This window comes from Onthophagus taurus, chromosome 11 (assembly GCF_036711975.1).
Source record: "Onthophagus taurus isolate NC chromosome 11, IU_Otau_3.0, whole genome shotgun sequence".
NCBI classification, from domain to species: Eukaryota; Metazoa; Arthropoda; class Insecta; order Coleoptera; family Scarabaeidae; genus Onthophagus; species Onthophagus taurus.
The window spans coordinates 26084741-26098306 of NC_091976.1; the positions used below are offsets into that span (position 1 = coordinate 26084741).

The 13566-nt window shown below is 29.3% G+C and overlaps 2 protein-coding genes across 2 annotated transcripts; both read right to left on the reverse strand.

The window, feature by feature from the left end:
* Positions 1-3875: 3875 nt before the first annotated feature.
* Positions 3876-4592, reverse strand: LOC111417661 (Regulator of cullins 1a). The gene is made up of 4 exons (XM_023050012.2): positions 4390-4592; positions 4309-4336; positions 4136-4257; positions 3876-4080 (listed from the first exon to the last, which is right to left on the reverse strand). Exons 1-4 carry the CDS (start codon positions 4480-4482, stop codon positions 3982-3984), a joined length of 342 nt encoding a protein of 113 aa, XP_022905780.1. The 5' UTR covers positions 4483-4592; the 3' UTR covers positions 3876-3981.
* Positions 4593-5830: 1238 nt separating this feature from the next.
* On the reverse strand, positions 5831-13428 carry LOC111417657 (Histone methyltransferase 4-20). The gene is made up of 4 exons (XM_023050000.2): positions 12909-13428; positions 12192-12505; positions 11135-12137; positions 5831-6741 (listed from the first exon to the last, which is right to left on the reverse strand). Exons 2-4 carry the CDS (start codon positions 12495-12497, stop codon positions 5924-5926), a joined length of 2127 nt encoding a protein of 708 aa, XP_022905768.1. The 5' UTR covers positions 12498-12505; positions 12909-13428; the 3' UTR covers positions 5831-5923.
* Positions 13429-13566: the final 138 nt, after the last annotated feature.

Here is a 13566-nt window from a genome sequence, read left to right on the forward strand (position 1 = left end):
AGAAATATACATTAAAACGGCACTAAATAATTTAAACTTATCTGTGATTATTTATTAATAGATATGTAGTGTTTTTAATCATTTAACGCACTAATTATTATTTATATTTTTAAGAATTTGTTATTTTTAGGATGTATAAAATGGTTTAAAATGAGTCCAAATAGTAAAACTTAATCCAAAATTGATCCAATACTCAAAGATTATATTATAAGATTATATTTCTTTTAATTTACTATTTTTTGCCTTTTTTTAGCGCTTTTTGTTGACATGTTTTTATAAAATCACAACACAAATTCTTGTTTCTTTCTAGTTACAAAACATTGACAACTGTGGAAATATCGTATTCAGAGACACTTTTATATCATGAAAGAAAAATTTATGAACTTGGAATGTTTCACAGAAATGAGATAAATTTCTCATGAAAAAAAAATCTCATGAGATTTTAGTCTCCTCACTTGTCTAAGCGACATTTTATCGTTTTTAGAGATTTTCATGCTGTCTGGTAGGTAGAGGTGTAAATTATCTTAAAAAAATTCAGAATACCGAAAGACCTAAAATACTATTTGTTTTAAAGGATAAAGTTAAGCGCCAATCACGTTATACTGTAACAATTTGTGATTTTTTATGATTTTCTATGTTTTATTGAAAATACTTTAATTAATCTTAAACCATTTTATTTATAAGTAACTTAACAACTATCGATAAGTTCTTAACGATAGTCTACGATTGACTGTCTATAGAGAACTTATCGATAGTCTACGATTGACTGTCTATAGAGAACTTATCGATATTTGTTAAGTTGCTTATAAATAAAATGGTTTAAGATTAATTAAAGTATTTTCAATAAAACATAGAAAATCATACAAAATCACAAATTATTACATGGCGATCCTGCCAGGATGAGAGTGACACTGAAGAGTCAATAAAAATTCCTTAAAACTGAACTAAATTAAACTATTAACTATATCCATTACAATACGATTAGTTTTACAATAAAACCAAAAACCAAAAAGTTCGAACTTTCAACTTCAATTTTGACATATTTGTCATCTTCATTAAAAAACCTTTAAAATGAGTCCAAAGATGGCGCACTTATCTCAAAAAACAAAAAAGTTAGAATAAAAAACATTAAACCCGAAGTTAGCAACAATGAAGATAGCAATTTAATTTTTAAATATTAATACCAACCTTAATTTTTGATTTTTTTTTATTATTTTTTTGTTTTTGTGACAAATATTAAGACATTTTATAAAAATTAAGAATGTGTCAAAATGACATTGACATTTCAAATCGGAAGTTGCTTATATCTCGAGTAGTATTGGAATTAAACGTATCATGTTTGGACTCATTTTAAAGGATTTTTCACGACGATTACAAATATGTCAAAATTGACGTTGACATTCTAAACCGGAAGTTGACCATAACTTCATTAATATTGAAGATAAATATGTCGTGTTTGTACTCATTCTAGTGATAGTGTTAGTGTAAAACTAGAACGAGAACTAAAAACATTTGGGTTTAGTCATGAAGAAAATTTTCGGTTGTCAATGTTAACTTTATTCGTAATCTTCATAAAATAACCTTTAAAGTGAGTCCAAACTTGACGCATTTATCTCAAAAAACCAAAAAGTTCGAACTTTCAACTTTTAATTTTGACATATTTGTCAACTTCATAAAAAATCCTTTAAAATGAGTCCAAACTCGACATATTTATCTTTAATATTAATGGAAATAGAATCACTTCCGGTTTGAAACGTCAACGTCAATTTAGACATATTTGTCATCTTCATTAAAAAACCTTTAAAATGAGTCCAAAGATGACGCACTTATCTCAAAAAACAAAAAAGTTAGAATAAAAAACATTAAACCCGAAGTTAGCAACAATGAAGATAGCAATTTAATTTTTAAATATTAATACCAACCTTAATTTTTGATTTTTTTTTATTATATTTTTGTTTTTGTGACAAATATTAAGACATTTTATAAAAATTAAGAATATGTCAAAATGACATTGACATTTCCAATCGAAAGTTGCTTATATCTCGAGTAATATTGGAATGAAACGTATCAAGTTTGGACTCATTTTAAAGGATTTTTCACGACGATTACAAATATGTCAAAATTGAGGTTGACATTTTAAACCTGAAGTTAGTTATCATATAAGAGACAAACGGACAACTTCATGGTGTTCTTTCATGATGAATTCTTTATTAAAAAAACCTTTAAAATGAGTCCAAACATGAGGCACTTATCTCAAAAAACAAAAAAGTTAGAATAAAAAAACATTAAACCCGAAGTTAGCAACAATGAAGATAGCAATTTAATTTTTAAATATTAATACCAACCTTAATTTTTGATTTTTTTTTATTATATTTTTGTTTTTGTGACAAATATTAAGATATTTTATAAAAATTAAGAATATGTCAAAATGACATTGACATTTCAATCCGGAAGTTGCTTATATCTCGAGTAGTGTTGGAATTAAACGTATCATGTTTGGACTCATTTTAAAGGATTTTTTACGATTTCAAATATGTCGAAATTGACGTTGACATTCTTAACCGGAAGTTGACCATAACTTCATTAATATTGAAGATAAATATGTCGTGTTTGTACTTATTTTAAAGGATTTTTAATGAAGATTACAAATATGTCAAAATTGAGGTTGACATTTTAAACCTGAAGTTAGTTATCATATAATAGAAGTTTTATAACTGAAGTTAATCACTTTCCGGCACTTTCTTTTTATTTTTAACGTATTTTTTTGGTCATTTCAAATTGATTAAAAAAAAATCGTCGATTTTTAAGCCTTGACATGATGATTTTTGAACTTTTCCCAAGTTTCTTAATATTTCTTTAGTTAAAAAAGATCTCAAAAAAAGATTTCATTTTACAACTTTTTAAACTTTAATTTTGTAAATTAATAAGTAACAATCTGATTTAGACTTTGATATGTGATCTTTTTTGTTTTTTGTCTTTTTTTTGTGATCACGAAACATCATTTTGACTCTAGTATTTGTGACTAAGCGGATTCTGTGCTTGTGATGGCAGTCATCAGTGTTCTATGATAAAAATAGACAGGCACTTTTTCAGAGGTGGTTCATTCTCATTACTGCTTTCTGGTAAACATAAATCATAGTACTTAATTAGTTAAAATGGTAATAATTTCGGATTTGATTTCATTAAAAAAATTATGTTTGTAACAAGAATCTAAATAAGTAACAACTGACAATTTCGTTGATTTGAGTAACCTCGTGTCTTTGTTCTTCCTCTTGTAGTGATATTCATATGGTTAAACTATACTGCTATCAAAGTTATCATTGTTTGTGATCTGCAAGGATGTTTAACACATTTTTAGCCCCATTTAGATTTATTTTAAAACATTTTTAACGTAAATTCCATTTCTTACCTATGTTATAGTGCGTTAAAAGATTAATTAATCCATAGAATTTTCTTGTAATGTTATTTATTATAGAATTTCATATTAATATATGATGTTCTGTTGTTCTATTAACGTATGTATCTGTATTTTAATACCTACTCTTATAAATTAAAGGATGACTGCAACATAGATATTTTATTCATTTCAATTTTCTTATTAAGACAATAAAAACAAACAATCTTTTTAATCATTATAGAAAAAAAAAGTAAATAAATAAAATTAATAGTTATTGCTTAAGTACTGTGATACTTAATATGGGCACATAACAAAAAGAAAAAAACCCTTGGACAACAAAAATTTACTATACCTAAATGTATTTAAGATAAAAATAATAATTGTATTTTTGTCCCCTTTAAATCCTTAAATAAAATTAAAAGGTGTCTTAATAAATTAATTGGCGAGGTGGTTAAAAATGAAATAAAAACTACGAAAAGTTTATAAAATGAGTTTTATTCTCATCTCGAAAAGAAAAACGTTGGGATTTAACATAAATAAGAGTTTTATTTTTTAAACAAACATCCTCGTAGATTCAATCCATACTAATGACCATACTTTTGGAACTCCCATTCTCTGTTGTCCAAGGGACAAACTTGTCTTGTTTTTAACCAACGCGAAATACAATGAAAATGAAATGCATGCTAAAAATTACAAAAAAATTATTATTTTATCGTTTTATTCTTCACAAATACTTACATTACACACTCCCCATGCTACAGTACATTCTTCACTAGTAGCAGAGGCTTGATTCGCTTGACATTCAATGCACAAATCCATAATGTGGTTACGACAAATAGCACAATTATCAACTACGATATCTAATAACAAAAAAATTAATAACAATAAAATATTTTAATCATATAACTTACCCCAAGCCCATAAAGCAACGGCATTCCACTAAAGAAAATAATATAAATAGAATTAAGAGAAAAATTTTGAGGTTATGTCACCTTTTTGACTTCAAATCGTTTTTTCTCCCCTTTTGAACTGCTTGAGGTTGGAACTTCGACTTCTTCATCATCCACGTCCATTGCTGATGCCATTACTATACTTCGCAAGCTACACAATACGAGATTAAAAAAAAGGTGAGTCAAAATGTTAATTTTACTGATAGTGATTTTAACAATAATGAAGTTAGGTGCGAAAAAGTTTTGTGAATGTCATGTTTTAAAGAAGTTTTATGTGAAGTTAGGCGAGATAAATTCAAAAAATAAAAGTCTAATTTAAAAAATACCATTTATCAATTTAATCCTTAGAATAAATCATTATATACAAGCAAATTGGAAATACATGCTCATATACACTTACGATTACTTACACGACATTTTCTCCTTTAAGTATGCTATAAAATTTTCAACAGTAATAAGTTCAACAAGAATTTTATTCTTTTTTTCATTTTATTATTATTATTACACTCCTCGTCCAATGTTTTAAATTAAAGTATGAGGTAATTTTATTTCGAAAGAAAGTGTTTTTTTTAAAATCGTCTATAACTAAACGAATTTGAAAGGGATTTATTAAAATAAAAATAAATTAATTACAATGTCTCTTTGCTGTAAACTTATCTACATAAAAATTGTCTAGTTTATTTATTATTATTACTTTTTTTTTTCGTTTTCAAGTGTATAAAAAAAGATGATTATATTACTTGCCTCTTGCCTAATAAAAAAATAGACGAAATAAGCGAAAAAAAAATCTACAATACTGCTTAATTAATTTGTTGATTTTTTTTTATATCACATAGTATTTGAAAGATTATATTGAACAATTTTTCGCTACATTTATAAAAAGAACTATACAAAACATTTCAAAAAAGATTTTTTTTTAATCAGATTCTTAACTATGTAATAGTGATAATGTTATAAATATTACTTAGTTAGCTTTTATTGATTCTTTTGGAATGTCTTGTATAGTTGGAACAGTATGTACAGTAACTATTTACAAAATATCGCAAAGATAACTTATTAATATACAGTGATGAATGACAAAATACAAAATTATAACTCAACATATACATAGACACAAATAAAAATAGTAAATTTGCACTAATTACAATATTAGAATAGTTTTTATTTTCATTTCGCTTTTAAAACGTGCAGTTTTATTCTATATTGCATCTAAATATATAGTTTAAATCATTATTTAAAAATAAATAATCTTTTTAGTTATCATACGAGGTTTTTTCTCCAAGTTAATTATTACAATAATATTTATTATTATAATATTTTAATGAACTTTTATTAATTCAGATCTATTTCCACCTGGAGAAACCTATATTTCTTTATTTAAAAAAATCTTTATCACTTTGCGATATCTAATCACATTTAAAAATAAATGTAAACAAAAAATAAGAAATGTAATACAATGAATTAAACATTCACATTTTTTCCAACCATTCTAACGTTGGAGAATAATCCACAGAGAAAAAAAAATCCACAACGTTTATACATAAATAGATTTAAAAAATAATGATAATTAGTTTAATTAATCGGTGCTAGTGGACGGGATATCGATGGTGTGGGTTTCGTTCCCGAAAATGAGCCTCAAACGTTTCATTGGTGGATTTGTCACAACTAATTCTTGTTTTCGAATTTTATCCCGTTTCCTATCTTTCGATTTGTGTCGTTTTTTTCGGTGAGAAAACGAATGATGCGTTGTTGTCTCAACACCTTCAACCCTTAAAACTTCGTATTCCGGTTCATAACTGTCCTCACTTAAACTATTTCCCGACTCGATTACTTCATCTAAAACCGGACTACGTTTCATGCGTAAAGTTAATTTTAATCGTCCACATTTTTCCGGAGTTTTTTCGACAATTTTTTCTACCGTTTGTTCATTATTATAAACAACCATTTGGTGGTTTTCCTCTTTATTATCATTTTCTAAATTTTTATTATCATCTATGGCAGTATCTAAACCAACATCCGGTTGATCAATTACAATTTCTTCATCAACGTTATTAATATTAACGGAAGTCGTTGATGTTGCGTCTACAACAGTTTCGGGAACTTCCACCGCTAGTTCTGATGATGTTTCATTTGAAGATTGAAGGTCGATTATGGTTTTAGTTGAATCCGAATCAAATTCGGAATTATTGGCAGTGGTTGGTAGCGAGCAACTTGATCGTGTTGTTATTCGATCAACCTTTTTCGTTAAATTCTCATCTTCTGTCGTAGAGGTTTTATCATTTTGATTACAATCTATATCTTGATCTAATTTTTGAGTTGTTTGGGTTACTTCTGTAGGTGGTTCTAATAATCTACGACTGCTACGTAATGTTATGCCAGAAGTTGTAACAGGATCTGAAAAAATATACATATACCTATAAAATAAATGTGTTAAATAATAAATATAGTAAAATCTCTATAAACTGGATCTCGTTAGAACAGATTTCGGAGTTAACGGACAAAATATTTTTAAGTCATAATATTGTTTATTTAATACATCAATATACCGGGTATTTCATAAAAGTGTCTCAGCGAGACCGGTCATTAGACGTTTCTGGGGTTCTGGATAAAATAGAAATTTGAGAATTCAGGCTTAAGTATTATCTAAAATATTTTCAGATTTCTAGCACTTCCGGTTATACCGGAAATCGCCACCTACTTTATTTTTTTAAATGGAACACCTGTATATTTTTACATATTTGGATTTGTCTGTTTTCAAGGTTTATCAATAACTTTACTTTTTGCAATTTGATTCAGCCGTTCTCGAGTTATTCGAATTTTTCTAGAAAAATCTGCTCCAGCGGACATTTGTTCAAAAAATCAGAGAACACTCGATTTTTGAGATATCAATTTAGGATTCAGAACATGCTTAAGCAACATGATGAAGTATGTTTTGGTGCCGAGAACGGCTGTCTAGATCGTTTGGTCACTTTACTATGGCACGTTAATTTTTCGAAATTTTGAAGTACCATAACTTCATTTTTTTAAGTGGCACCCCCCAAATTTTATTGCTTAGTCGTCTTCGGCGTCTCATTTTACATCTTTTATTATATTCCATATGTGCTATACCTAACATTAAATAGTGTGGGAAATAATTAGGGTTTTTTGAAAAATGTTCACATATCATATCGATATTAACCTAGTGTGCCATGGAAAATAAATGTTTAATGACTTATTCAGACAAACGTCAGTCTGATTTAGGTTGTTTGATGCTTGTGAGTCTAAAACACGCGTTTGTTTTCTGAAATAAAAACAATTGAATGCTTTCTTATTATGGCAAATAAAATATTAAACAACTTTTGTATAAAATGTTTTTTTATGAAGTTGATATTTACCAAGATATACAGGGTGTATCTGAATGACTGCAACAAACTTCAAGGGGTGATTCTTTAATACTTGAATTTTAAGGGTACTTTGATATATGAACCATGGGCGACTTCGGCTCCCCTAAGGAGCTACACCCCTCCAAAAATGGCGGAAAATTTTGGTTTAGTTTCTTTTTCTCAAAAACCATAAACGCTAGGAAAATGAAATTTGTGGAATATGTTTAACTCATAATAGGGCACGTTTTGATCCTATTTGTACTTTCAACCTACCCTTCTAAATTACTAAACGTAACCACCCCCTTTACATTTTTGCTAATATTTTTTTTATGCAGATGATAAATACATTAAAAAAAATTTACCTAGGTAAATGAAAGTATTCTAAAACTTTTTTGTCTCTCTAAAATTTTTCCAAAAACGACTAATTTTTGAGAAAAAAAATAATAAAGCAAATACTCCACGTTAAACATCGGGGTTGTCGATCAAAAGTTGGAATGAATTTTTAATGGAAAAATCTTAGTAGGCTCTGTAATCTTTGTCAGAAATATTTTTGACGTTTAAATGTCACTGTCTTTCTTACTATTATTATTGTTTTTCAAATTAATTTTTAAATAAACTTCTATCGCAGTTACGCTCGTTCACTCGACGTTTAAAAATTTCAAATAAAACAATAATAATAGTACGAAAACCACTGACATTTAAACGTCAAAAATATTTCTGACAAAGATTGCAAAGCCTACTAAGATTTTTTCATAAAAAATTCATTCCAACTTTTGATTAACAACCCACAGCTTAACAGTTAGTGTTTGCTTAATTATTTTTTTTCTCAGTAATTATTAATTTTTCGAAGAACATCAGAGAGATAAAAAAGTTTTAGAATAGTTTTATCTATCTAGCTGAAATTTTTCCAATGTATTTATCATCTTCATACAAAAAATCTAGGCATAAATTGAACGGGGGAGGTTACGTTTAGTAGTTTAGAAGGATAGGTTGAAAGTACAAATAGGGTCAAAACGTGCCCTATTATGAGTTAAACATATTCCCCAAATTTCATTTTCCTAGCGTTTATGGTTTTTGAGAAAAAAAAAAATAAACCAAAATTTTCCGCCATTTTTGGAGGGGTGTAGCTCCTGAAGGGAGCCGAAGTCGCCCATAGTTCATATATCAAAGTACCCTGAAAATTCACTAAAGAATCACCCCTTAAAGTTTGTTGCAGTCATTCAGATACACCCTGTATACTATATTCCATACATAATGGGCAGCCTGTATATACCAGAAATCGACGTCAGTGTCATAATATATGTCATAATGTCAGGCATAATGTTTACTTCACATTTCTTTGCCATAAAGAAGACATCACAAACTTTATTATAAATATGTTTGTAAAATTAATTTTGTTCAACTTTTGTAAAAGAACAAATAACATATGAAAGGTAAAACTAAAAAACTAAATTCTAAGAACACATTGGCTGTTCCAGCCGGTCATATTTTTTTAAAGAAAAAAAATTTACTTAATAAACTATTGTGTTCTATTTATCAATTAAACTAAAAAGTGAAAACCTGATATATGAAGATATATGAAGAAGTGAAACCTATATATATCTAAATATACCGAACACATTCAAATTTCGCGGTTTATTAAAATTACTTCTATTACAATCCCCTTGGCGGTGCCGCATTCAATTTGGTCAACTTGTTTTTAGTGTCGTCAAAGAAATTAAATTTACAGTTTCCTGTAAATTATAATTAAAAATTAAAAAAACATATTTCTGATATTTGAAACAAATACATTTGTTGAACTATTTAATTTGTATTTGTTTTACACAAAAGTTAGAATAGATTGCATTATTTCACATTTTTTATTAATATTTAATATTATTATTAAATGACTTAATAAATTATTTATAGATGGCGCTCATATACATATATATTTTTTAATTCAAATAAACATAGCAACATTTGTTGGTATTCAAAAATTTTCTGAAGTATCAAATTAAAAATCCTGTTTTTTAATATGGTTTACGAAAAGTTTAACATGTTAGAATGTTACATATTAGAAAATAAAGTAAATTTTATATACATTTTTAGTAGAATAATTTTTAGTTATAGTACCGTAACTTACAGGAAACTGTAAATTTAATTTCTTTGACGACACTAAAAAAAAAGTTTATTTTTAAATTTATTCTAAAACAATAAGAAATAGACCTATCTAATCCCATATTTTTGCAATCAGAAAAAAATAACGAATTTAATAAGCGAATAATCAGTGGTTGTTTCCATTTAAAAAACGAATATTGTCATAATATCTCAAAATCTAAAACCGAAAATTTTTTTTGACTACGTCATCAGATTCTCTGTAAAAAAGTGTCCATATAATGTCTTAGTTATAATACTCCACCTATAATAATAACCAAGATAATTGCACTTGCTGGTTTTATGATATTTTCAATTTTGGCCTCTAGGGGAAAAAGAAAAGACGATAGCGCTTTGAGGTTTTTGGAATTAACAGTCAGTCGCAGCCTAGGGATATTACAATTAGATAGGAGAACTTGGGATTGATTGTATGTCGAAATCCCACCGTAAGATGGCATTAGCGTCTATAGTGAAATAATTTAATTAACCTAATAATTATATTATTAATAGTGGGAACGATGAGAGACAGCAATAACAATTATTACCAGTAGCATTCTTTTAATTTAAAAAGTATAGATTCCAATTCGTGTTATATTTTTAAATTTGTCGCTAACTTCAACTTTTAAAAAGTTGAAGTTTGTTCAAAATGACAGATGAAAACGTCATTTTAAAGTGATTTTTTGGTAAGAGTATAATAAAGTAATAATGGTATGATTAAATAATTAGATTATAATTGACATTATAGCTTCGTTTCAGCTAACGTTATCACTGGTTGGAAGCTCGTCAGAAGCAATCTCACATGTCATATGATGCCGTGATATTCAAATGTGGCGGCATTATTTGACAGGTGTAATTGCATCTGAGGAATTCCCAACCAGTCGGAACGTTAATTGGAGTCCCATAGTGGCTCCAAACACTTTACAAACAGTTATTCTGTGGTTAGAACTTTTATATATAAACCCGATCCAACCTGTATTCTAGTGGTTCGGTTCTTAGCTGAATAATTCCAAAATATCCCCAACAGATGGCGCCACATGCGTTCAATTTTTAGTAAGAAATTTTTGTTTAGAGAGGTGCATTTCTAGGAAGCTATTTTCTATGTTAGCAGTTTCTGGAAAAACGACATCATGACATGTAAGCTACTTTCTTTCTAACTCTTACAGTGTTCGAGATAGCCTATTCGGATATCGAATTTGAACCACCCTGTACCCTGTATATGATGCATAAATCAAGGATGTATTAATGTATTAATTAAGTTATTAAGTTAAATCCTTAAATATTTTAATTCTTACCTGTATTAGTTTTTCCACCTTCAAGACTATCATTAAATTTCTTTTTATCCTGAGCACCTTCAGATATAAGATCATGATCACTATACCCAGTACTACTACTAGCATTACTCTGTAAATCATCCAATAAATTAGAAATTGAAACGTTTCGATTCTCAAGTTCCATTAATTCTTGATTCGCTTGCCTGGCATGTCGTCTTTGCAACCTCGAAGCCCTGGATAATTTGCTATCTACGTGATTACTAACCCCATTAACAACTTTCTTTTCGGGTTGTTTCTTTTTTTCCCTCAACGTCATTTCCGTAACACCGCTATTTTTCTTTTGAAAATCATTGATATCGGTAAATTTACAACCTTGCGCTATCAACATTTCCGCGTCGTACTTCGTCAAACCTTTCTGACGTAACTCTTTAATACTTAAAGGCGCGATGATTTTCCCCATTTGAACGTGTCCGTTCGACGGTTGCGATTTCCGTTTGGTACGATTAATACGATTGTCCGTTTCGCGTAATCGATACCCGTTTTCTTCTTTTTTCTCGCAATTTTTTGCATACGCCCCAGTTCCGCGTCTTTCGCACGTTTCACACTCACAGTAACAGTTTTTATCTCCGAAAAAATCTTCGCCATAGAAACATGTGACTTCTTCACCTTCTTCTATGTCTCTAAGTACTTTTACGCATGCTGTGTCTCTTCCAGTCGCGACAAATTTACAATTTGCCCGACAATCGTGGTTAATGTAAGCTGCGGGGCCCAACCATAATTGAGCACAATTTTTTCTACAACTATACATTACAGAGAAGTCGTTTTTTCCTGGGTGTAATAACATTTTTTCTTCTTCTTCGGTTAATTCTGCTATACAACCCACTAAACATTCGATTTTTTCGTTTTTGTACCACTTTCTTGTGGCTGATATTTTTGCTCCTTTTTGACCTTCTAATGAATAACGATAGCATGGTTTTATCATAAAACCGGAATCTTTATCAAATACTCTTAAATATCTATAAATCTGTTGACACAAAAATCAATGAGGTTAAATATATTTAAGTAAAAATTAACTTACATGTTCCTCAAGTCTTTTTTGTTGGTTTTTGGATTTCGGTCTGGGCATCCAATCGCCCTTTTGAATGCGAGCGAAAGATTTCTCATAGTTTTGGGTGCGAATGAATTCAGCGACGATGCGTTTCAACTCGTCGTTGTTGACTCGCAACGGTCGATATCGAATGTTCATCTTATGCGTGATGAAGCCGAGGTATGGGTCAAGGACTAAAGACGTCGCCAGATCGTCGTTTTCCGACAGTTCTCTGGGGTTCATGCCGGCCGGTTGCATTTTGCTCACGTAGGGCTTCGCGAGAACATCAACAACCATCCTGATCGCTAAAAATAATAATTTAAGTTATTATTTTAGTTTAAATGATCCATTGAAGTGCTTTTTGTATACTTTGAACCACTTGTAATATGATTATCATTTATAACAATTATGTCAGATTATTTATTTAATTAAAATAGAAATAAATAAAATTAAACGAAATTAAGGTATAAATTATTGATTTATTTCTGATAATATATTAAAATTAAACAAACAAGGAAGTTAATTTCTTGAAATTAACCTAAAAATTTTCCTGTCAAAATGTAAACAAACGTGAGGTTAGGTTCTTGGGTGGTTCAAGGTCAACTAACAGGCTGACAACAAAGAGAACTGAATTGCTTTCTTTTTTTTGTCACACTTCCATCGGCATTTCCAAGGATGGATTCGAAATAATTTCGTCCAATTTTTTACCTATTTTACTCCGGGCAACATTGAAAACATCTAGGACCGTTTCTACGGGACACAATTGTTGAATAATCTCATTTTTCCTCCGAACGCGGCTGGCAATGGCGTTCGGCCATTTGCCGTTGGGAAGCACACGTCAAACACGAAATACCGTACTAAACTGAATTACTTTCGCGACGAATACCGGCCGAAATGAATCCGGGCACTTAAACGGACCGCCTCATCACCGACTTTCCGGGAATGCGTCCTTAGGGAACTCGCATCGTACGAAAACTTTTCTACGGGTCCCAAAACTGGATGGACGCTCTAAATCTGTCATGGCAGTTCGGCCACTTCTCGGCTCCATTTTATTTACATATTATTCGATTTTAAAACGATAACACAACTAAATTACTCTCGAAAAATACTCGGAACTCGTTTATTCAATCAGATTACGAGTAACCAAGAATTTCAGATGCTTGATTTCGAGAAGATAAGATTTTTAATTTATTTAGTGCGGTTCCGAACCATACGATCACCTGTCAATAGGAACACGTGGAATTTTTATGTTTCCTACACTGATTGTTAAATTCGACAATTAAAGATATTTTTCTTAATAAAAACAATATTCAATAACAAATATTCGATTTTATTAATTATTTATCTTATTTTTATCATTTAATAA